The 24,573-nt window shown below is 37.0% G+C and overlaps 1 protein-coding gene across 17 annotated transcripts in view; it reads left to right on the top strand.

Moving 5' to 3' along the window:
- The window catches only part of RhoGAPp190 (Rho GTPase-activating protein 190), a 744,591-nt gene that overhangs the window by 534,975 nt on the left and 185,043 nt on the right, over positions 1–24,573 (top strand). For all 17 annotated transcript variants that reach the window (XM_090374412.1, XM_090374407.1, XM_090374402.1 and 14 more), the window contains 2 exons: positions 680–844; positions 8,902–9,040. In XM_090374412.1, the coding sequence (XP_090230538.1) occupies positions 680–844; positions 8,902–9,040 (304 nt within the window). The remainder of the gene's footprint in view (positions 1–679; positions 845–8,901; positions 9,041–24,573) is intronic.

The following is a 24,573-nucleotide window of genomic DNA, read 5'->3' as shown; positions in this document are numbered from 1 at the left end:
GAATTCCAGCTGTCGGTATTATCACAAATTCAGTAAGGGCGAGTTTACTGTCCTTTTATGATAGATTTCACTAACAGAAAAGCCCAATAAACAGGTGACTGCTAATTGTTTTTATTATTTTATTGTTGTGACCTCCAGAATTTCGACCGAACCACCTGGTAACGTCGGAGACAATCATAGGGTAATCTCCAGTGCTGCGGTCTCCTGCCCTGATTAAATGGCATGCTGTCCCAATTAAGCGAAGTAAACCCTGGCTATTTTCTCAATTGGTTTCTGTTTTTTAAGATTTGCCCCAAATAAACAGCTGCCCCGATTAACCGGTGGTCCAAATGCACTTGAACTTAAGATGGCATTTCAACCCAACAACAACCATTATTTATGACCGTTGTCCCGCAACGTAAAACTACAAATAACTTTGTACAAAATTGATGAAGCACAATATTTACAGTTCTTCAAGCTTGCTACCTGTACATTCACTTGAATGTACTGGTAGCTGCTTAATGAATTCTGTTGAATACTCATTTAGTATACCAATTTCATGTTCCCATGAGATCGACATTACCATAGTTTGGGAAATCCTAATTTAGTGTATAAAATTTACATATCTGGATTAATATATGCCATAATTTTTATGTAATTTTCTAATAGAGTTAATTCTTAATTTGGCATTAATTTTTAGCCAAAGAAATTGGATCTTAAGCAGTATGGCCATCTGACTGATGCAATTGGGCGTTTAAATCTAACTCAGAAACCCGGAGCCACTTTGCCAAAAGTTGGATTACTTCATGCCCCTCTAGCCACACCTGAAGCAGTGGATATTGGTACAGAATATGCCCAAGTAAAGGTTTGTCTTTGCAAGTAATTTAAAAGTAAAGTTTATACTGTAATTGTAATTTACATCATATTCCTAATATGAAGATGCATAACCATGTTATGAGTATGATGATGTATGCTTGTCCATTAATAAGCATCATCTTGCTTTATCTGCTTTATTTTAGAGTTGCAATACTAAGTTCTTGCTGAGCAACATGCACTACCTTACGATTAATATCTGGACACATTGATAGCTGGTTGTGTCCTACTCAAGCACTATATGGCAGACACAACTATAAATATGCTCGTGGGTGTTTGAGGAGACAGTAGTACAATTGTGAATGCAAGCTGGCACAATTGATGGGTTAACAGACTTCCAGCATGGGATGATAGTAGGATGCTAAATATGCAGTCAGGCTGTGCACGACATTTCAATGGCACTGATGATCCCTAGGTTGACAATGTATTCTGCAAATGGAAATGGACTGGTGCTGAAGCTATTACAAAACAACCGGGAAAACCTTCAAAGCTAATAGAACATGACAGGAAAGCCCTGCAAAAAATCGTCTGCTTGAAGAGGTTCCTGTTGTTTCAGCACACCCGGGCCCTCAGTGAGACACTTGGGAATATGTCAGCACAATTACGTTGTGCCAGATGCTGCATAGTATGAGCTACTGTGGTTGTGCAGCCATTCATGAGCCACTAATCACCCCAACTAATTTCAGGATGCTATCTAGTGTGGTGTAAGGCCCACCATTCTTGGACCACAAACCAGTTGAAAGCTGTGATTTGGAGTGACGAGTCACGGTACATGGCCTACCAGGCTGATGGTGATATCCAGGTGTGGAGGATTTCCAGAGAAAGCTACTTGCCAGAGTGTATTGGCCCAACAATGAAGTTTGACAGAGGCAGCATGATGATCTGAGGCTCTGTTTTTTTTTTTTTTTTATGGTTTGACCTGGGTCCATTGATTATTTTGGAGAAAACCATGAATGCTGTCTGTCTAGATGTCCTGAACAATAATGCATTACCTGCATTGTGCCAGCACCTCAGGGAAGGCCTACCTATATCAGCAGGACAATGCCTCATGTCATACTGCTTGCATTGTGACGAACTGGCTGAGGTTTACACTATATGATTGTCTCTTTCATTCTCCATCACCTTGAGTGTAGTATCATCTGCATGTTATTCTGGGATTACTGCTATATTGTTGTTTGTTGGATTTATTGGTTCAAGAGCTACTAAGGTCATAATGCACCACTGCTATATGTAGTATCTTGCATATATCATTGTTAAACCTGAGTTGCCACTCCTCAGTTCATCTACCTAATTTTTTAGGTCTTTCTACAGAATGTGCCTTGGTTCCTGTAAGTATCCACCCTGCCAACCTTTGTATCACAACAAACTTTGAAAATAAGCTTGATGTGTCTTCATCAATATCATTAATAAATATTGTAAACAGTAAGGGACTCAGAACCTGAGTGAACTCTGTTAACAACATTAACCCAAGAAGATCAGTGCTTATTTGTAACCACTCTCTGCCACCCAACCATTCCTTTATCTGTAGCAGCAACTTGCTCCTAGTGCCGCACTGCTCCAATTTGAATAGCAGTCTTTTGTGTGCACAGAAGCTTTACTGAAATCTAAATATGTTATGTCAGAATTACTGTTTGCATATACTTTACTTTAAATTTTCAAAATAACAGCACACAGTTTGAAGGGATTCGAGGAGTAATATCTAGATTATTTTTGAATGTAAGGTTTATAAAATTTCACTGTATTTATGAATAGTTGAATGCAAACTAGACTAACTTACATGTAGTAGTAGTAGTGGCATGTGATGCAAGAAAGCAAATGTATGAGCTTATGCAGCATCAGCCAAAAAAAAAAAAAAATCACACCATTCCCTCCAAATGCCTGTCCAGTTCCTCCTTAAATTTATTTAACCTATCAACTTCTACAACGACAGATGGAAGTTTGTTCCAGCAATTAACCACCCACTGGCTAAAGCCAAATTTCTGCACATCTATTCTACATCTGTCCTTCCTCAATTTCAATTTATGCCCCCTTAGGTTCGTAATCTGAACAAGTGAAAGAATCCCATCAGAATTCAGCGTGCTCAACCCATTCAAGGTCTTATACACCTCAATCAGATCACCTTGCAGGTGCCTATCTTCCAGCTGCTGCAATTTGCAGAACTTAAGACTCTCTTGGTAAGAGGATCCCTTCATTCCCCTCACCAATCTTGTTACCCTTCTCTGTACACGCTCAAGCAAATCTACATCCTTCCTAAAATGAGGCCTCCAGACCTGCACAGTACTCAAGGCGCTGCCTGACCATTGCCTTATACAGAGGGACAACCACCTCCTTTTCCCTGCTAACAAAATTCCTGTATATTATTGATAACACCCCATGACCTACCCTGGCAGCCTGTCTGCATTGCTCAGAAAACTTCAGATCTGACTGCACAATTACTCCCAGGTCTTTTTCATTTTCTACCTCCTTAAGTGTAGTACACAGTTGGTACGTTTCTCTGGGGTTACTTCTACCCATGTGCAGTATTTTTGCATTTTTCAATGTTAAACTTCAGTTGTCACTTCTCAGCCCATCTGCCCAAATTTTATAGATTCTGTTGCAGTAGCACATTGCCATTACTGTCATTAACAACCCTGCCAACCTTTGTATCATCTGCAAACTTTGACACTAAGCCTGATATACCTTCATCACTATCATTGATAAATATACAGAACAACAGTGGACCCAACACCGAACCCTGTGGGACTCGACTAATAACATTAGTCCACAAAGAGCAGCACCCATTGATTACCACCCTCTGTCTTCTCCCACTCGACCATCCTTTTATCAGATGAAGATGAAGTATAACTTAATACAAATATCATTCATTTCAGAATTAAAAGTAAGTTTTGTCTTGAATTTTTTTTTATTTATTTAAAAAAGGTGTGCTTTTTTTTAAAATTATTTTAAAGATGTAACTATTGTCAAGAGTAAATGGAAGGGCTTTTTTTCAAAAGTGATTACAAAGTTTTGCTTTTTAATTTCTTTTTGGTAGGGCCAAATGATGTTAACAAATGCAAATGTTGTGAGAAGTAATTGTAGAAGTGATATTGTTCAAAATTTGCATTTAAGTGGACATCAAAGAAAGGGAAGAGTTTGGTGGTAGAGATAAAAAATGCATAGGAGGATTATAAAGTATCATGAGATACAGAACCCTACAGTAAATATGAACTAGTCTGCCATCATGTTTGTATGGAAAGTTAAGGCAGATTACAAGAGGTCTTAGCTAGAACACAAATAAAAATAGCAATATGAGGCCATGTTACCTGGATGCACTGTTGATGTTTGGCTGGCTGGCGGCAATGAAGTTAAGAGTTTGGGGACTGTTTTCATGGCATGCCCTAAGTCTTCTGATCACTCTTAATTGATGGCTCATTGGGAACACCTACATTTCTGGCATCATGTAAACATGACAACATGTTATGCCCAGCATGCAAGGTCCGACAGTTTACTAACTAGTTTCAAGAACATGACAAAAAGTGAATTCTTTGTCATCCCATGGCTGTCCAACTCACCAATTTCAGACAAATTGTTGATGAATGAAGAATCAAATTTGTTTATTTGGAGTGTTTAGACTGAATTTGGGTAGAACTAGCCACTGAAAAGATTCCCATATGTTAAGGAAGTTACTTTGGCTAGTGGTCACATTTACAAAACACTGAATTGCTTTGGTATTGCCAGTAGACAACCCCAGGGGCTCACATCTGGTGAGTATGGGCTTGGCAAACCCAGGGTCCTGAGCAGGATATCATCATTCTTTTCTTTTTTGCCTTCTTGGTGATTTTCCTCTTCTTCTTCTTCTTCTTCTCTCTCTCTCTCTCTCTCTCTCTCTCTCTCTCTCATGTGGGAATTTTTTTTTTTTTTTTTTTTTTTTTTTTTTATGCTGGTGCAGCATAAGCCTCAGGCCTCCTTGCACCATATGGCTAATAATAATAAATTACATGCAACTATTTCAATTTGTTGGTACTGTTGATGTCCATTTGACCATCTGATGAGAAAATATTAGGGCAACTTGAGAGGCTGCCCAAATCGAGATGAGAGAAATCAAGATGAAAGACCACGATTAGTGGTCCATAGAGGAAATCAAAGACACTATTAACACCTCACTAGCTCACATTTAATAAAGCACATTTCTGGGGGTTACTACCATAAAACAATAAAAACAATTTCCAGTTGCATTTCTGCTAGTGGAATCTGTTTAGATCAAGTTTACTGGAAGTAAACGTGATCTAATTGCATTTGGGATAATATCGACAGCTGGAATTGTGTGGGTTTTTACGTTAGCATTAGTAGAGGCATTTGATGCAAGAAAGCAAGCTTATGCAGCATCAACCAAAAAAAAAAAAAACAACCACTTCCACTTCACCCCTCTGTTCGTTCGAAATACCTGTCCAGCTGAGCCTTAAACTTATTTAGGCTATCAACTTCCACGACAAGGGATGGAAATCTGTTCCACCAACCAACCACCCGCTTGCTAAAGGCAAATTTTTGCACATCTATCCTACATCTGTCTTTCCTCAATTTGTATTTATGCCCTCTCAGGTGATTATTCTGAGCAAGAGGAAGAATCCTATCAGCATTGAGCATGCTCAAACCATTCAAGGCTTTATACACCTCTATCACCTCGCTGGTGCCTAGTCTCCAGACACTGTAATTTGCAAAACTTAAGCCTTTCTTCATAAGAGCACCACTTTTTTCCAATCACTAATCTTGTTGCCCTTCTCTGTACTCGTTCCAGCAGCTCTACATCCTTCTTGAAATGAGGCCTCCAGGCCTGTATACAGTACTCTAGGTGTGGTCTGACCATTGCCTTATACAAGGGAATAATCACCTCCTTATCCCTGCTAGAAAAATTCCTATATATCATTGACAATACACCGTGAGCTACTCTTGCAGCCCGTCTGCACTGCTCAGAGAACTTCATATCTGCCTGCACAACCACCCCCAGGTCCCTTTCATTCTCTACCACTGTCAGTGTAGTACCACAGAGTTGATACGTTGCTCTGGGGTTGCTGTTTTCCATATGTAGTACTTTACATTTGTTAATGTTAAACTTCATTTGCCACCTCTCAGCTCATCTGCTCAACCTTTCCAGATCCTGTTGCAGCAGCAGCATAGTGTCAGTAGTGTCCTTGACAACCCTGCCAACCTTCGTATCGTCTGCAAACTTGGACATTAGGCTTGATATACCATCATCAATATCATTTATAAATACATTTATAAATGGACCCAATACTGAACCCTGAGGGACTCCACTAATAACATTAATCCACAATGAGCAGTGTCCATAGATTACCACTCTCTGTCTTCTCCCCCTCAACCACCCCTTTATCCATAGCAGCAATTTGCCTCCAATGCCACATTGCTCCAATTTGTGCAGCAGTCTTCCATGTGCAACAGTATCAAAAGCCTTTCTAAGATCCAAGTATATAATATCAAAGTTATTCCCTGCATCCAGTTCTTTTGTGACTGCATCATAGTATCCAATCAAATTGGTCAAACAAGACTTCCCCTTAACAAAACCATGCTCTGTCCGAGCTGTAACTGAAGTCTTGTCTAGATGATCCTGCAGTGCTTCTTTAACCAGTGCTTCCATTAATTTTCCGGGAACAGAAGTTAAACTCACAGGTCTGTAATTACTTGTGTCAGCCTTTGATCCTCCTTTGTGAATTGGGGTCACATTTGCACATCTCCAGTCCATGGGTACCTCCCCTGAGTCCAAGGAAGCTCTCATAATTATGGCTAAGGGTTTGCTTACTTCCTTTGCTGCCTCCTGGATATAACTGGATAGATCCCATCCATCCCAGGTGGCTTTCTTGTGTTTATCTTCAACAATTTCTCCTCCATTTTACTCTCAGTTATTACAAGATTCTCTAGCTTACTGCCAGAGTTGAATACACCTCTGGCATTCCTCATGTGTGAATGCCGCTGCAAAATATTTATTTAGTTTGTTAGCTACCTGAGCAGGATCATCAACAGTTTACCCATCGATTTCACGTTATTATAGTGAAATGTGTTTCCCCTTCACTGATATAAAAAACATAAATACATTTTCAGAATCTTCTTTTCATTCCTATCGTGTTGCGTTCAGTTGGGGTGATTCCTGGTTCGACTGCCATTTCTTGTAAACACAAAAAAGTGAATTCGCTCGTGTTATATACAATATCGTTCCCCTATTTATAAATCATGTATGATCGAATTCGTATAATGTAAACCCGTGTTATACGAGGATTGACTGTATGCCCAAAATGTTGATCCGAGGATCACACTCAAGCAGACTGTACTGCAACATCTGTAGTTTGCCCTAATTGCAAGGGAGATCATCCTGCATATTCTAAAAATATTGTGAGTTATACAAGCTTGGAAAAAAAAAAAAGTACCGAAATTTAAAGTTGAACATAAAGTGACTTATTGGAAAGCAAGGCAACAAATAGTGAAAGATACTCCAGCACATACATAATGCAAATGTTATACAGAAATGGCATATGGTTGCTACTCAAACCAGTGACTCTGTTCCACCTGACAAATCACTTGCTGAATGGGCTAGAGTTCAGCTTTCAGTTCCTCAGCCATTTTTGAAGCAAAACAACAGAGACCAGACTTGTAATACGCATTTTCCATACCCTCTACTAATGGGATCAAATCCCATAGTAAGACCAGATGACAAAACTGAAGAACTTGTATTAGAAATTTATGCTGAAGATGATATGGACATCCTATCTTTCCTAAAAAAAAGATAAAGTAGATCGCTATTAGCGTACTGCCTCTTAAAAGCAACGAGATCACCCTAACACTAAACTAAATAATGCAGAACATTTTAGAAAGCAATTGTCGAGGTCTACGTACAAATAGAGATGAACTCTATAACTTAATCCAACAGTCATTTACTTACAGGAAACATATTTAGTTCCACAATGGACTCCCTCAATAAAAAAAAATATACTTTGTACAGATGTGAGAGGAATGCACCAGCCACAGTGCATGAAGGTATAGTGGCTTTAGTATCTCTTAATATTCCATCTAGGCAAATCCCCTTACAAACTAATTTGAAGTTGTTGCTGTACGAATAGAACTTGGAATAATTTTATCACTCATGTCTATTTGTCTTCTGCCAAACCAAACATATATACTCAGAGATTTTGATGAACTCTTTGCTCAGATACCTCCTCCTATTTGTTTTATGGATGACTTAAATGGACACCACCCATTGTTGTGAAGTCTACATATGGATAAAGGAGGGCAACTAGAAGAAACATTACTGGACATGAGTATGGCATACAGGTCTAGAGGCCTCATTTTAGGAAAGATGTTGAGCTGCCAGAACGAGTACAGAGAAGGGCAACGAAATTGGTGAGTGGAACAAAGGGTTTCTCTTACCAAACAAGGTTTAATTCCTGCAGATTGCAGTGTCTGGTGACTAGGCACCTGTGAAGTGATCTGATTAGGGTGTATAAGGCCTTTAATGGTTTGAGCAAGCTCAATGCTGATGGGATTTTTTATAATGGGAATTTTAAACTTCCAAGGTCTTGGAACAAATTCCAAAACAAAAAACACAATATGTTATTGGGTTCATGTTATGATATTTCACGATACCTCCATTTATTCCTACGGAATGAAAAATACATTTCCACAATTTTTTTAAGGAGTGCCTGTATTGATTTTTTAAATACTTTATTGTACATTGCATCGATAAAAGTTTGAAACAGCTCAGCTGTCTATTATTTCCTTTTTATTCTTTGTGTGATTTTTTTCTTAGATGTAGTGCCGCAATTATTGCTCAAAAAAAGAGGCGAGCAAATACACATAAAGGTTGAATGCTGAAAGATAGCTAGAATTTTCTAAATGATCCCAAACAGGATTGCAAGCATCGTGTTTTAACCGGTTTCACCTGTTCTACTTTCTTACATCAATTGCACTCTCTCTCTCTCTCTCTCTCTCTCTCGCTAATTTTAGTACTATAAAATTCTTTTCAAACTTTGATCATTGAATGTAAGAATTTCTTCTTCCCCTTAGGATGCTGTCCACTTGTTTTCTGATGATAATAGTGAATACCGTTATGCTGTTGTTCATAATGCACTACCTGATAGTAAACCTCATCGAGTTCGCTCTCTTGCACGTCGTCATGGAGGCAACAGGGAAATCTTTGATAAAGGTACATTTAAGAACTTTTAATAAAATTGTTTTATTAAAAGGTAGATCCCTCTAGTTTAATTCGAAAAATTTCTTTAAAACTATTGCTTTTTCATATATTAATGGTTAAAATAATAATATTATTTGTTATAGGATGGCGCTTACGTAAAAATAAAAAAATATCTTCCACTATATGTCAAAACCATTGAATTCTGTGAAGTGGAAGCTCATATCTGCCAAATTTTGCAGTGTACATGGAAAGTCATAAATAATGGAAAACATTTGCCTTTTGTGGTTAAAATGCATCTTATTTATTTTTTATGTTAAATAATCAGTCAAGGTCAGTTAAATTTTTTGGTGTGCAATGATATCGGCCTATCAAATGATTGATGTGTATATTATGTATATTACGACTCCATTGTATATTATGACTCCATTAGGTGGCACTCTTAATTGTTGCAGGCCATATGCTATAACTGACATAACTTCAGAAATCGTGTGCTTATGAATACCAAGATTTAAGTTGTCTTTTTGCTTAATTTCAGTATTTAGGATGCTGTTTTTCTCTATATATTTATAGGCATATATGCAAAACATTTCAGCCATGGACATAATTTTTTTTATTATTATTATTTATTTATTATTATTTTTTTTTTTTTTTTGTGTGTGTGTCAGTGTTTGCTTCTGGCAGGATCAAATCAATTCTAGTATGGTATAGCACCATTCTGCAGGATAAAGACAACAACTATTTTGAATGAAATAGTCTGTTGCAACTTAAAATTTTCTAGTACTAAACTACAGAGAATTGTGAGTACTGTACTTCCTGTATATACCGTAAATATCATATCTTCTGGAAAGGATGTAGATAATGTGATTCTTTCAGAATTTGAATACCATAATTGTAACATCTGATTAACAATGATTACTGACATACACTGTTAGTGCAAATGCATTTTAGTACATAGCAACCTACTGAAGTAGTTAAAAATTGGCATCATTTAAGTATATATCATATTGTGAATACCTTCACAGCGAGTTGCCATCATATTTGAATACTAAAATGATGCATTTGCACTAACTTGTACATCAGTAAACTTGGATGCAACATGAGGCTTTAGTCCTAAAATGCTTTGAGTCTGATAACAGTGATTACCTAATTACATTGTTAATAAAAAAAATAATAAAAAATAAAACTTGATTTTATATAAAAATTCTAAAATAAAACCCGAGCAAACAAAAAAAAAAAAAAAGAGAAGAGAGAGAAAAGTATTTATGATTTATTGAATCATAAGTACTTTCTCTCTTGAAAGGAAGGAGCTAAAATAAAATCTGAGAATAAATGAAGGAAATGGAAAACAAACAATGTACATGTGTTTCTTCATCTTAATATGCATATAACTGGTTGCATGCACTTGCCATTGATCTCGTTGTTGGAGAATCTTTATCCTATGCTACATACCAAGCTTCCAGATATTCCAGCTCTGAATTTACAATTTAAAAATATGAACAGTGGTCAGTAAGTATTTACCCTCACCTAGAAATATTTGAATTAGGGATTTGAAACTCAGAAGGCAATGTAATCCTTCTCTGTGTAGCTCCCTTCTTAGAGACCTGCTTTATTTCATATGATAACCTCTGATTGCCATTCTCCCATGAAAAAACATCATGTTTTTTCATGGGAAACAGTGTGAATTTTCATCCAGAAAATTCACAAAATCATTTCTATTAGCTATTAATCATAATAGATGAATCAATTATAACCTTTTGGTTATACTTGTTAATCATTCCAATGATATGAGTGTAATCAAATGAAGCAGTTATATCCTTTCAGTTGTGTCCATTAGTAATTAGTAAATATTAATCATTCGATTTATTTGTCATAATTGAATGAATCAGTTATAACCTTATGATTATGCCCATCACTAGTTTCAATAAGAAAATAGCTCCATATCACAGATCTCCAGTGGTGTTGGACTTGTTTGATGGTCTTTCCGGTGAGTTCTTTTTAATTTTGTTTGCCAAACTTTTCTGATCTTGGTCTAATTGAACTTGCATAGGACATCATGCTTCGGACTATTCAGCACCTGGAACCAGTACTATTAAATTCCTAGTTACTGTGAGATGCAGTTTGGATCTTCAGTTAATTTTGCAGTTTGTGAGTCAGGTTTGGTTTCATTTTTTGAATGTAAATAATTTAATGCAGTAATACGAAAAATTATATATTTACTCATAAAATAATTATTTTATTAGTTTTTTCTAAGTAACGTTGTAATTAGGAAATGATATGTAGTGATTATCTATAGATTAATTATATAATGAAACACTTATACCATGTGGAGTCCCCAGGGTTCAATGTTGGATCCATTGCTGTTTTTTATATTTATCAATGATATTGATGAAGATATATCAGGCTTAATGTCCAAGTTTTCAGATGATACAAAGGTTGGCAGCATTGTTAATGATAGTAATGACAGTATGCTACTGGAACAGGATTCTAGAAAAGTTGAGGAGATGGGCTGAGAAGTGGCAACTGAAGTTTAACATTGACAACGGCAAAGTACTGCATATGGGTAGCAGTAACCGTTACCAACAGTGTGGTACTACTCAGGGTGGTAGAGAAGGAAAAAGACCTGGGGGTAATTGTGTAGGCAGATATGAAGTTTTCTTCATATCTGAACAGGCAGTCTGCACGAATATCTCATGGTGTCTTATCAATGATATTCAGGAATTTTGCTAGTAAGAAAAGGAGATGATTATCTCTCTGTATAAGGTGATGATTAGGCCATGCCTTGAGTATTGCATACAGGTCTGGAGGCCTCATTTTAGGAAGGATGTAGAGTTTCTAGAACAAGTACAGAGAAGGGCAACAAAATTGGTGTGGGGAAGGAAGGGGGTCCTTTTACCAAGAAAGGCTTAAGTTCTGCAAATTTCAGCATCTGGAGGTGTATAAGGCCTTGAATGGTTTAAGCCTCTCAGTTCTGATGGGATTCTTCCTCTTGCTCAGATTACGAACCTGAGGGGACATAAATTCAAATTGAGGAAATACAGTTGTAGAACAGATATGTGGAAATTTGCCTTTAGCCAGTAGCTGGTTGATTGCTGGAACAAACTTCCATCTTTCATTGTGGAAGTTGATAGCTTAAATAAATGCAAGAAAGAACTAGACAAAATTTTGGAGTAAATAGATCAATGAAATGGGAAGGTTTTTTATTTTATATTATATTTTATTTAATATATTTTTTAATTTTTTGGCTGATGCAAGCTTGCTTTCTTGCATCATATGCTTCTGTGCAGAGGCATATAATTATAGTTAAAGTTCTTAATAAATTAACTTATAAGCTAAGCTATACATACAATCTAGCTATTATGTAAATCTATTATGTTAACTATAATATATAATTAATTATATATTACTTAATTACATAATTAACTTAAGTAATATAATTCTTAATGGTGTATATTAAGAAAAAATAATGAGTACTTATAGTTTTAAATCAGGACTGAAAATTGTGGGAGAGATGCAGTCGGACTCCATCCATGTAGTTCCAAAACTGTTGTGAACAGCAGTTGTAGTTTCGTTCAATTAAGCAATTTGCATAAATTAGCTTATGTGCTGTCATCTCAGCATCAAAATGGCAGATGACATTTTAGGGTATGCAGTTTTGTCTGGCCTCTATCCTGTACATTCTACCCTCTGAGCAGTGCAGACAGGCTGAAACTCTACGGATTTAATTCCTGCTAGTTGCACACCAATGAAAGTGTTTTCTACAGCTGGATTTCTAATCCAAGAAAGAAAAATTTAGCTGAACCTGGAAATTATTAATGTACTGTTTCTGAACAGCAATTGCTGAAAGGCGATATAAAACTAATTACAGTATATTATGAATATATTTTTATTTATTTATTTTTTATTTATTATTATTATTTGGGGGGGGGGGTTGGATAAAACAACGTGGGTTGGGTTGTGCGTTGTTCCAGTTACTGTGGGTGCAGACCTAACTCAATGGACCCATACAGGACTTCAGTTACCATACCCATGATTACCCTCCAGCACTTCATGAAATCTGTACTGTGGCTAATCCAGGGCATACTATATGCTAAAAGTGATGTAACCAGGTGCTAGTTAGGTGTTCCTAATGTAAAAATATATCAGTTTTTTGTATCATTATTCCAATCAAAAAACCAACAATAACAGCTTCTTTTCTTCCTTTTTTTTTTTTTAACAGGATGGTGGAAAATAGCAAGTATCAAATGTTTTGTAATGGAAAATCAAGAATTTAGTGTCATTAAATATCTGTAGAAAAGAAAATTCTCAAAAGATATGCATTAAGCATTAGGAGGCTCTGCTATTGCTTATTCATTAGGTAAAAAAAAACTGTACATTGAATGAAGTGTGGATGACAACCCTGCGAAGACTTGAATCAAAGTAGTCGACCATTGACTTAAAAAAAAATCCTAGACATGTTTTTATTCAGTAGATGACAATCATTGTGAAGATAGCAGCAAAGTTAGGCATTTCAAAAAATACAGTTGATACATGCAGTGGTGGTCATGTTTTTTAGATTTATCTATCCATTTCATGAAATGCAATGAAATGCCTATAACAGCATCATACATTTGCACCATTCAGGTGGGCAAAACATAGGGATGCTGTATGTGTGTAATTCAGTGTGATGTGAAAGATTTAAGTGACTTTGAATGTGATATATTAGCAGTTGCCAAGCACACTGATATATTGAGTATCTCAGATAACTACAGGCCTGCTGTGTGCTTCACATTAACTGTGTCTCTAGTGTGTTGAGATTGTCCAATAACCAAATAACATTTGGTTGACAAGACTAGTGCAGCATAATAGAAAGGCTACATTCAGTCAAATAACATCCCAATACAATGGTAACTAAAGAGGCATTTTAGAACACAAACTCATACCTTGTCACAGATGGGATATCATAGCCACCAACATCCAAACCAGGTTCCATTCCTGTCAACAAAACACAAGAAAGCATGGTTTTAGTAGGCAGAAGAACACAACATTGGACAACAAAGGAGTGGAATATGTTGCCTTGTATGATGAATTCTTATTCCAGCTGTTTTGTGCTAATGGTAGTGCCAGTGTGCAGTGAAAATGGCATGAATCTATGGTCCCGTTAACGCTAACACCAGCCTGCATTGTTGACAAGTGTCAACAATGCAGGCTAGTGTTAGCATTTTCTGATATGGTCACAGCTCACTGGGTTCCAATAAATATTGAGACCCAGTGAGCAGAAACATTGTCATTCCCTAGCATGTTATCCTAATCTTTGAGTCTGCTGACGAGGCTAGTGGGAGCCAGACGTGTTCAAAGCCGCTAAGTGGATTTTCTTATTTATTGATTTGAAATTATTGTTTTTCTAAAACTTTTGATTTAAATTTAGTAGTATAGCATTATCTTGTGTTTTTCTGATTAATCTGGTGTATTTATTCTTTACTCGACCTTGTAATTGTGTAAAGGTATCATATCCACGTGTTACGAGTTGCACTCCACTGAACGAGAAGTTTTTTAGCCATATTTAGCCGCTGTATTGACTAATTGATACATCAAATTATTTTCTATAAGTAGCTTATAGAACATAGTCAGGAACGTCAGTTTATTCTGGATTGAGACAGTGAGATTTGGAAGGTAATTAATACTTAAGTGTCCGTAGATTTACTGTTCATAACTTGCACCATTGTTATACGATACAACATGTTATACGATATCCCGAACTAGATAGCGTTAGTATAGTATACTATATAATATTATATTGTCAATTAATCAGCAAAATCTACTAATTTTGTTAAACTTCGTTGTCAATTAAATTGTACTTTTAACTAAATACATATAACGACTTAGATTACAAATGAAACATAATTAATTAATATGCAACTTGATATGGAAGTTATATAAACAGAACTTGTAGATAATATTTGAAACTGAAAAATATATATAGCATTATAACTGTGTTGGGATACAAGTTTAGGGTTATACTTTTTGTACTGAAATTGAAATTTTATTGAAATTAAATCGAAATCATGACTCAGACCAGAGCAGCAAAGCAAAAGGCTCAAGCTAATGGGAGTGCTGTGGCTCAGAGGAGAACTGAGGGGGACAGTTGCCTTCTGAATCACAGCCTTTTAAAATGCACTGCTTGCATGATGTTTGTGGATCAATCGGGTACGGGACATGATACATGGGGAATGTCTTTGTGTGTGTGTGTGTGTGTGTGTGTGTGTGTGTGTGTGTGTGTGTGTGTGTGTGTGTGTGTGTGTGTGTGTGTGTGTGTGTGTGTGTGTGTGATGCAAGGAGTGTAACGAAATCAGGCTACAACTCAGCGTTGTTATGGGCCTATATGAGAGCTTGAAGGGCAGGATGGATGCCCTCGAAGGATTTAAAGTGAGGGGGGCCCATCAAGCTCTCAGCTGCCCACATCAATGCCAGAGCTTGCACTTGATCATCACGCAACACAACGGCAACCCCCAAGGCAGAATGCACTGCTCCCACAGGAAGTAGTAGTTGTGGGTGACTCTATTGTCAGGGAAACGGGGAACATGCTTTGTAAAAAGGATAAGTGGAACGGGACCAGGGTATGTCTGCCAGGGTCAAAGGTTGATGATGTTGTAGAGCGGATATCATCTTTTAAGGGCACAAAACGTGATATAGTTGTACACGTTGGTACTAATGATATTAAGAGTTGGAGACCGGCAGAATTACTTAACAAGTACAGGTCACTGTTGAAAAAAAGCCTTGAATTAGGGTTGAATTAGAAATTGTCGGCAATTCTACCCAGACACGATAGGAGGGAGTATATGATGAGAGCTTTGTCGAACAATTCGGCCCTGGAAAGATTGTGCAAGGCTCAAGGGGTAGAATTTTTTTTCAGCCTGGTCTGTACTTGTTAACAGAAGGGACTGCTTCTACAGGGATGGGATACACTTAAATAGAAAGGGTGCAAGAATATTGGCTAATGCTATCGAGGCAGTGTTAGGTGGGTCGGAAAACTGCTAGCTTGGGGGGGGATACAAGGACTACTAGATTAACAGTAGCCACTTGCAGAGGTGAAAGTGATTCTTGCACTGCTTCTATTGGAATGAGCAGACGCCTGGAAAACAAGATGCAGGATATTTCAGAGACTGCTGGGAGTCATTGCGGTACAAGTAAACATATGGTTGTGTTAGGGTAGCTAAGAAAAAGAACAGGTGCATATATACTTGCGTGTACACCAATGCTAGGAGTTTGGCAAATGAATTTGATGAATTTGAGGTATTGCTCAAAGCATCAAAGGCGGATATTGTTGGGATATCAGAGACAGGGTGTCACACAGATATAAGGAATGCAGAACTGGAATTTGGGGAGTACAATGTCTACAGAAAGGATAGGAAGGGAGGGGGGGGGGTTATGCTATTAGTTAAGAAATACAGAAAATCCAAGGAAGTGAAGCCAGTCGACATCGCTGGACAGTGCCGTGTCGAGTCAGTTTAGTGTGATACATATATATATATAATTATTGGGAGATCGAAATTGAGAGTAGGAGTGTGCTATAGGCCTAATGACTCTAATGGGTATAATAAGAAACTGTACAGGGAAAAAGAGTGAGCCAGTAAATCAGAGAGTCTTATAATGGGGGATTTTAATTTCCCAGATATTGACTGGAATTTGTGGGTTGGTCATTCACACACTAGCAAAGCTTTTTTGGATTTATTGGATGATTGTTTTCTACATCAGCATGTTCAGGAGGGAACTAGAGGGAGTAATACTCTTGATTTGATTATCATTAGTGATTCTTCATGCATTAAGAATCTGCAGATAAAGGAACCACTAGGTGGCAGTGATCACAGTGTGCTGAAGTGGGATTTACTCAAAGAGGTAACTACCATCAGGGGGTAAAGGGAAGGGTTGTTGCTTTCGTAAAGGCAACTACGATGGTCTGAGACAGTATTTAAATTCTATACAGTGGGACCAACTGATGATGTTACCAACAGCAAATTCAAAATGGGAAGCATTCAAAGAACTTATCTTGGAAGCTACTAGGCTTTACATACCAACTAAGAAATATTGTTCTAGGTTTAGGCCTAAATGGATGTCAGATGAACTAATGATACATATGGCAGAGAAGAAAAATGCTTGGGATACATATAAATTAACTCGTGACACAGAAGCCTATGATAGATATATGTTGATATGTAACCAAGTTACAAAGGAGGTTAGGCAGGCGAAGGCGGATTACGAGAAATCTTTGGCAAGGGATGCAAAGAAAAACAACAAAGAGTTCATTACTTATGTAAACTCTAGAAGGAAGAGGATGAATCAGATTGGTCCACTTGATATCGATGGTTCAACTGTTGATGATCCTGCTCAGGTAGCTAACAAACTAAATGAATATTTTGCATCGACATTCACACATGAGGAGTTACTCAGCGAGGGGAATGCCAGAGGTGTATTCAACTCTGGCAGTAAGCTAGATAATCATGTAATAACTGAGAGTAAAGTGGAGGAGAAATTGTTGAAGATAAACACAAGAAAGGCACCTGGGGTAGATAGGATCTATCCAGTTATATTAAAGGAGGCAGCAAAGGAAGTAAGAGAGCTTCCTTGGACTCGGGGGAGGTACCCATAGATTGGAGATGTGCAAATGTGACCCCAATTCTTAAAGGAGGATCAAAGGCTGACACAAGTAATTATAGACCTGTGAGTTTCATTCTGTTCCAGGAAAATTAATGGAGGCACTGGTTAAAGAAGCACTGCAGGATCATCTAGACAAGACTTCAGTTATAGCTTGACCACAGCAAGGTTTGTTAAGGGCTTGCCTGACCAATTTGATTGGATACTATGATGCAGTCAGAAAAGAACTGGATGCAGGGAATAACTTTGATATTATATATTTGGATCTTAGAAAGGCTTTTGATACTATTGCACATGGAAGACTGCTGCTATGGATAAAGGGGTGGTTGAGGGGGAGAAGGCAGAGAGTGGTAATCAATGGACACTGCTCATCGTGGACTAATGTTATCAGTGGAGTCCCTTAAGGTTCAGTGTTGGGTCCATTATTATTTTCTGTATTTATAAATAATATTGATAATGGTATATCAAGCTTAATGTCCAAGTTTGCAGGCGATACAAAAGTTGGCAGGGTTGTTAAGGACAGTACTGACACTATGCTGCTGCAACAAGATCTGGAAAGGTTGAGCAGATGGGCTGAGAGGTGGCAAATGAAGTTTAACATTGACAAATGTAAATTACTACATATGGGAAACAGCAACCCCAGAGCAACGTATCAACTCTTTGGTACTACACTGACAGTGGTAGAGGATGAAAAGGACCTGGAGGTAATTGTGCAGGCAGATATGAAGTGTTCTGAGCAGTGCAGACTTGCTGCAAGAGTAGCTCATGGTGTCTTATCAATGATATACAGGAATTTTTCTAGCAGGGATAAGGAGGTGATTATTCCCTTGTATAAGGCAATGGTCAGGCCACACCTTGAGTACTGTATACAGGTCTGGAGGCCTCATTTCAAGAAGAATGTAGAGCTGCTGGAACGAGTATAGAGAAGGGCAATAAGGTTAGTGAATGTAACAAAGGGTTGTTCTTACGAAGAAAGGCTTAAGTTTTGCAAATTAGAGTGTCTGGATACTAGGCACTGGCGAGGTGATCTGATAGAGGTGTATAAAGCCTTGAATGGTATGAGCATGCTCAATGCTGATGGGATTCTGTCTCTTGCCTAGAATAATCACCTGAGAGAGTATAAATTCAAATTGAGGAAAGACAGATGTAGGATAGATGTCTGGAAATTTGCCTTTAGCCAGCATGTAGTTTGTTGGTGGAACAGACTTTCATCCCCTGTTGTGGAAGTTGATAGCCTAAATAAATTTAAGTCTCAGCTGGACAGGTATTTCGAACGAACGGAGGGGTGAAGTGGAAGTTTTTTTTTTTTTTTTCCCCCTCAGGCTGATGCTGCATTAGCGTGCTTTCTTGCATCATATGCCTCTGCTAATGCTAATTTTAACAGTGTGCCAAAAAAAGGGGGGTGGTTTTTTTTTTTTTTTTTTTCAGTATTCTCTATATTTTTTTCGATATATCTGTGACTCTCAATTGAACATATATTCTAATTTCTCAATTTCTCAATTGAAGTAACTCTTGACATAACTTTCTCCTCTTTTAAAAAGTTCAAAATTCGTCCATATGCCAGAAAGGTCATGGCCACAATTTTTTTGGATGCCAAGGTGTCACAGGGAAGTATTCTGCACTTCTGATTACCAGATAATAATAAGAAATCAAGAAAAACAACAGAAGAAGAATGCTTGAGAGAGAGAGAGAGAATGAATGCCATTCATTGTTGCAGGCTTTTCGTATACAGTACTCCTTTTATTCACCTTATTTAGCTCCAAGTGATCTGTCTTTTTCTTGATTTTCTTATAACAAGAACTTATGTACAAGAACCTATAACAATGCTGTTATAAGTTCTTGTACATATATTTTTGGAAGTCCAAAATGATGATTTCTCTAGGAAGGGAATTGGAAACCTTAAACACCATTTGTACTACGAAATTAAAAACTAAGAAAATCACTGGAACAAAGTTAGAGTATTTTTTCTCAGCTTTTTTTTTTTTATTATTATTATTATTACTTTTTTGAAGGGGAATAAAATATTCCATTTGTAGTCTGGCATGACAACAAATTTGAGGAGTTTACAAGTAATCATTTTGACAAAAAAGTAATTATCTTATATAGCAGTCTTATAAGCTTGGTGCCATGGTCAACACAAATGCATGTGCTGTTGCATTCCCATATTAACCACTCAGTACAGGAACCAGTAGTGGGAAGTGATCACGGAGTTCTGCAGTGGACAATGAAGAGAGAGAGAGAGAGAGAGAGCGAGAGGGGGGGGTAGCGGTAGTTAAAGGCAAAGGAATGGGTTATAATTTCAGGAAAGGAAATTACGATGAGGCATGAGGCAGAGGGTTGTGATAAATGGGTTAATGTAAGAAGTGGGGTTCCCCAAGGATCATTGGGACCACTGTTATTTTTGATTTTCATAAATGACATCGATGAAGATGATAGAGAGCATGAAGCCTAAATTTGCAGATTTATTTTATACAAATTTTCTGAAACAAACAAAAAGAGTACACAAAAACGTACCCAGAAAAGGTTACACTTCACAGTATTTGCTAAATTTATAGCTAAAAGTGGTAGTCATTGCCACTGACTTCAGGAATTACAGTATGCATCAATAGGGAATTCATAAATGCACACACGCACGCACACACACGCGCACACACACACACACACACACACACACACACACACACACACACACACACACACACACACACAAAATAAGGCTAAATAGTTGTGCTAATAGATTCATAAACCTAGTTTTGTTAACAAAATTCACATAAAATAAAGGTGATGAAATACTATATAAAACTAAACTTCTGTAACATTTTAGGGACTGTCCATTAAATATTAATACTTCATCTGGAAAGGGATTTTTTTTTTTTTTTGTTGTTATGAGAAACACCAAAGCACCTACACAATACACCAAATTTTAAGGACAAATCCGAAGATAAATAAATATAATATACTAAAAACTTAATGAGCATATAAATACCTCTACCAATATGAAAAAGAAAAGCATACAAAAAAAAAAAAAAAAAAAAACTGTCAGATGATGTAAAGATTGGTAGATCAATGATCACTGCCAAGCAGAGCTTCTTCAGAGTGACCTAGATAGACTTCGGGGATGATCAGAAAAATGGCAGCTATGCTTTAATCCAGCAAAGAGAAGGTATTACACCTGGGGAACAGTAACCCCAAAATAACTTATACACTTGATGGAGTTGCACTAAAGCCAGTAGTGGAGGAAAGTGACTTGGGTATTACGATACGGTCAGACATGAAGTTCTCTGAGCATTGTAGACTGATTGCAAGGAAGGTCCGTGGTGTCCTATCGATGATTTATCGAACAATTGCTGGTAGAAATAATTACGTCATAATCCCATTATATAAAGCTATTGTTAGACCACACCTGGAATACTGTAAGTATGGAGACCACACCTAAAGAAAGACATTGCTTCTTGAAAAGGTCCAAAAATGGGCAACTCTCCTGGTGAGATCAGCAGAAGGGCATCCATATGAGTAAAGACTTCGAATATGTGGGTTGCAGTTCTTGGAAACTAGACACCTTAGAGGAGACTGATTTAGGTGTTTAAGGCTCTGAGTGGCCTAAGTAAAAATTAAATGAAGATGAAATTTTCATTGTTATCAATGATTCTAGAACTAGGGGCCATAATTTCAAGTTATGGGAAAGATGTTTAGACTGGATTGCAGGAAGTTTTATTTTAGCCAGTGAGTTATAAATTACTGGAATAAGTTACCTACATGCATGATAGAGGCTGACAGTTTGGTGAAATGCATAGGTTGTCTATTTCCTTTTCTGTTATTAATTTATTTTAATTTTCTTATTATTATTATTTTGTTTTTATTCGTATTTTTTATTATTATTTTTTTTTTATTTATTTTTTTTTTTGCTGGTGCAGCTAGGATAGATAAGCCGTAGGCTTTCTTGTGCCATGTGGCCTTTTCTAATACTGATACTCAGATTATCAAGGCTAATTTAAGATGAAAACAGATTTTAAGCTATTCTTATATTTATAATAACTATTCTATTTATTTTATTTATTTTTTTTTTACTGTTGTTTAGCACCATCAAAAAACACAGTTGAATTTTTCTTTTTTATGATATTGTTTTATGGGTTTTTAGTTTTAAAAAAAAAATTATTAAATCATTAATAAAAAGACACTAACTCAGATGCTAAAGATCAAACTCAATGTTAATTGCTAATGATCACTCAACTTTTTTTTCATTAAAAACATCAGATTTTAAGTTTATATATAAAAACTGCAACAGTTTTCTTTTTTTTTTCTCTTAGTATTAATTATTTCAAAGAGTTCATTTCAGTTTTGCTATGTCTATTCTAGAAAGGGCTGTAGTAGTAGTAGTAGTAGTAGTGGCATGTGATGCAAGAAAGCAAATGTATGAGCTTATGCAGCATCAGCCAAAAAAAAAAAAAAAAATCACACCATTCCCTCCAAATGCCTGTCCAGTTCCTCCTTAAATTTATTCAACCTATCAACTTCCACAACGACAGATGGAAGTTTGTTCCAGCAATTAACCACCCGCTGGCTAAAGGCAAATTTCCGCACATCTATTCTACATCTGTCTTTTCTTAATTTGAATTTATGCCCCCTTAGGTTCATAATCTGAACAAGTGGAAGGATCCCATCAGAATTCAGCGTGTTCAACCCATTCAAGGCCTTATATACGTCAATCAGATCACCGTGCAGGTGCCTAGTCTCCAGCCACTGCAATTTGCAGAACTTAAACCTCTCTTTGTAAGAGGATCCCTTCATTCCCCTCACCAATCTTGTTGCCCTTCTCTGTACACGCTCAAGTAAATCTACATCCTTCCTAAAATGAGGCCTCCAGACCTGTACGCAGTACTCAAGGCGTGGCCTGACCATTGCCTTATACAGAGGGATAATCACCTCCTTTTCCCTGCTAGCAAAATTCCTATATATCATTGACAAAACCCCATGACCTGCCCTGGCAGCCTGTCTGCATTGCTCAGAAAACTTCATATCTGCCTGCACAATTACTCCACACAGTTAGTACGTTTCTCTGGGATTACTTCTACCCATATGTAGTACTTTGCATTTGTCAAGGTTAAACTTCAATTGCCACTTCTTAGCCCATATGCCCAAATTATCTAGATCCTGTTGCAGTAGCACACTGCCATTACTGTCATTAACAATCCTGCCAACCTTTGTATCATCTGCAAACTTCGACATTAAGCCTGATATAACTTCATCAATATCATTGATAAATATACAAAACAACAGTGGACCTAACACCGAACCCTGTGGGACTCCACTAATAACATTAGTCCAAGAAGAGCAGCACCCATTGATTACCACTCTCTGTCTTCTAGCACTTAACCATCCTTTTATTCATTGTAGCAACTTACCCTTAATACCATTCTGCTCCAATTTGTACAATAGTCTTCCATGCGCAACAGTGTCAAAAGTTTTCCTGAAATCCAATTATATGATATCAAAATTATTTTTCGCATCCAGTTCCTTTGTAACCACATCATAATATCCTATCAAATTTGTCAGACAAGACTTTCCCTTAACAAACCCATGCTGTGTCTGAATTATTGCTGCAGTCTTGTCTAGCAATCTATCTGATCCTGCAATGCATCTTTAACCAGCGACTCCATTATTTTACCCGGAACAGAAGTTAAACTAACTGGTCTGTAATTACTCGTGTCACCCTTCGATCCCCCTTTGTGAATTGGGGATACATTTGCACATCTCCAGTCCGTGGGAACCTCCCCTGAGTCCAAGGATGCTCTCATAATTAGTAAATACACAGCAGCTGACTTTCTGGCTCATATCAGTGATTCCATCTTTTTGACTTTTTGAGTTGACCTGTTCTGTTTGGAATTGTAACACACTTGGTTACAATAGTTTCTCTATCTTTTTGTGAAAACATAAGTTTTCTCTTTTTCTTTTCACAAAAAAATAGTAAAACTATGTTAAAAATCAGAATTTTTAAAAATTCTCTTACCTTATTCTTATTTTCATTAATGAATATGACTATAATAAACCCCAATAAACACAAAGAATGATTGGCTATAATTGTTACAGTTAGCCATTGAAAAAAAAAAAAAAAAAAAATTTTTTTTTATTCTGCAGGTTTTTCATTTCCAATCCAGTGCATACATTATGCCCCAGAGATGATCCCCTCACGCCATTTAGGATTAATAAAAGAACTTAAAAATACCTCACATCCATGTACCGAGTTCATTATTCCTAGAAATATTGAAGAATGTTATTTGCAGTTTTGTTATAACAACAATTTTTAAATTTTCTACTTCCACGTTGGGAGTTCATTGCCATAGCATACTAAACCAGCAGTGTGATGCTGAACTAATCATAGGCTTTTCTGCGGCCACATTGCAGGGAGTCTAAAACAAGAGAAGAGTCTGTTCTTTTATTCATTAATTACTTTATCATTGCATGTAAATGCATGATGCACAATTACCCATTGAAAAGGATTGTTCTTATAAATGCTGTGGTAGCATAAAATTTCATCAGTTCACAGTGCATCATTTTCAAACTTCACAAACCCTTAACAAACCCATATTTAAAATTTTTTGTGGACAAATTTTCAGTACTGATTGGTGTCATTAAAAGTAAATAAATAGGTGAAGTAATAAATGTTTGGTAGCATTACTTCCTTCAGTTTCTCTCTGAGAGCCTACCAGATGCTGTTTTGAAAGAAGAATAATTTGATCTACAGCGGTGGTACTTGGTTAGGGATCTGACAAGTGCACAAGGAAGCATGAAATATAAGTTTTTCCAAGTCTTGCTTGGCATTTTAACAGTTCTCATAACAATACTGAGTGTGAGAAGATATTCAGCCAAGTGAGAAAAACAAAACCTGAGTTCACATCTCTTTCTGGTGAAGTTTTTGA

This window comes from Mastigoproctus giganteus, chromosome 5 (genome assembly GCF_048544385.1).
Source record: "Mastigoproctus giganteus isolate SK-2022 chromosome 5, ASM4854438v1, whole genome shotgun sequence".
Classification (NCBI taxonomy): domain Eukaryota; kingdom Metazoa; phylum Arthropoda; class Arachnida; order Uropygi; family Thelyphonidae; genus Mastigoproctus; species Mastigoproctus giganteus.
This window is presented reverse-complemented; position numbering and strand designations above follow the sequence as displayed.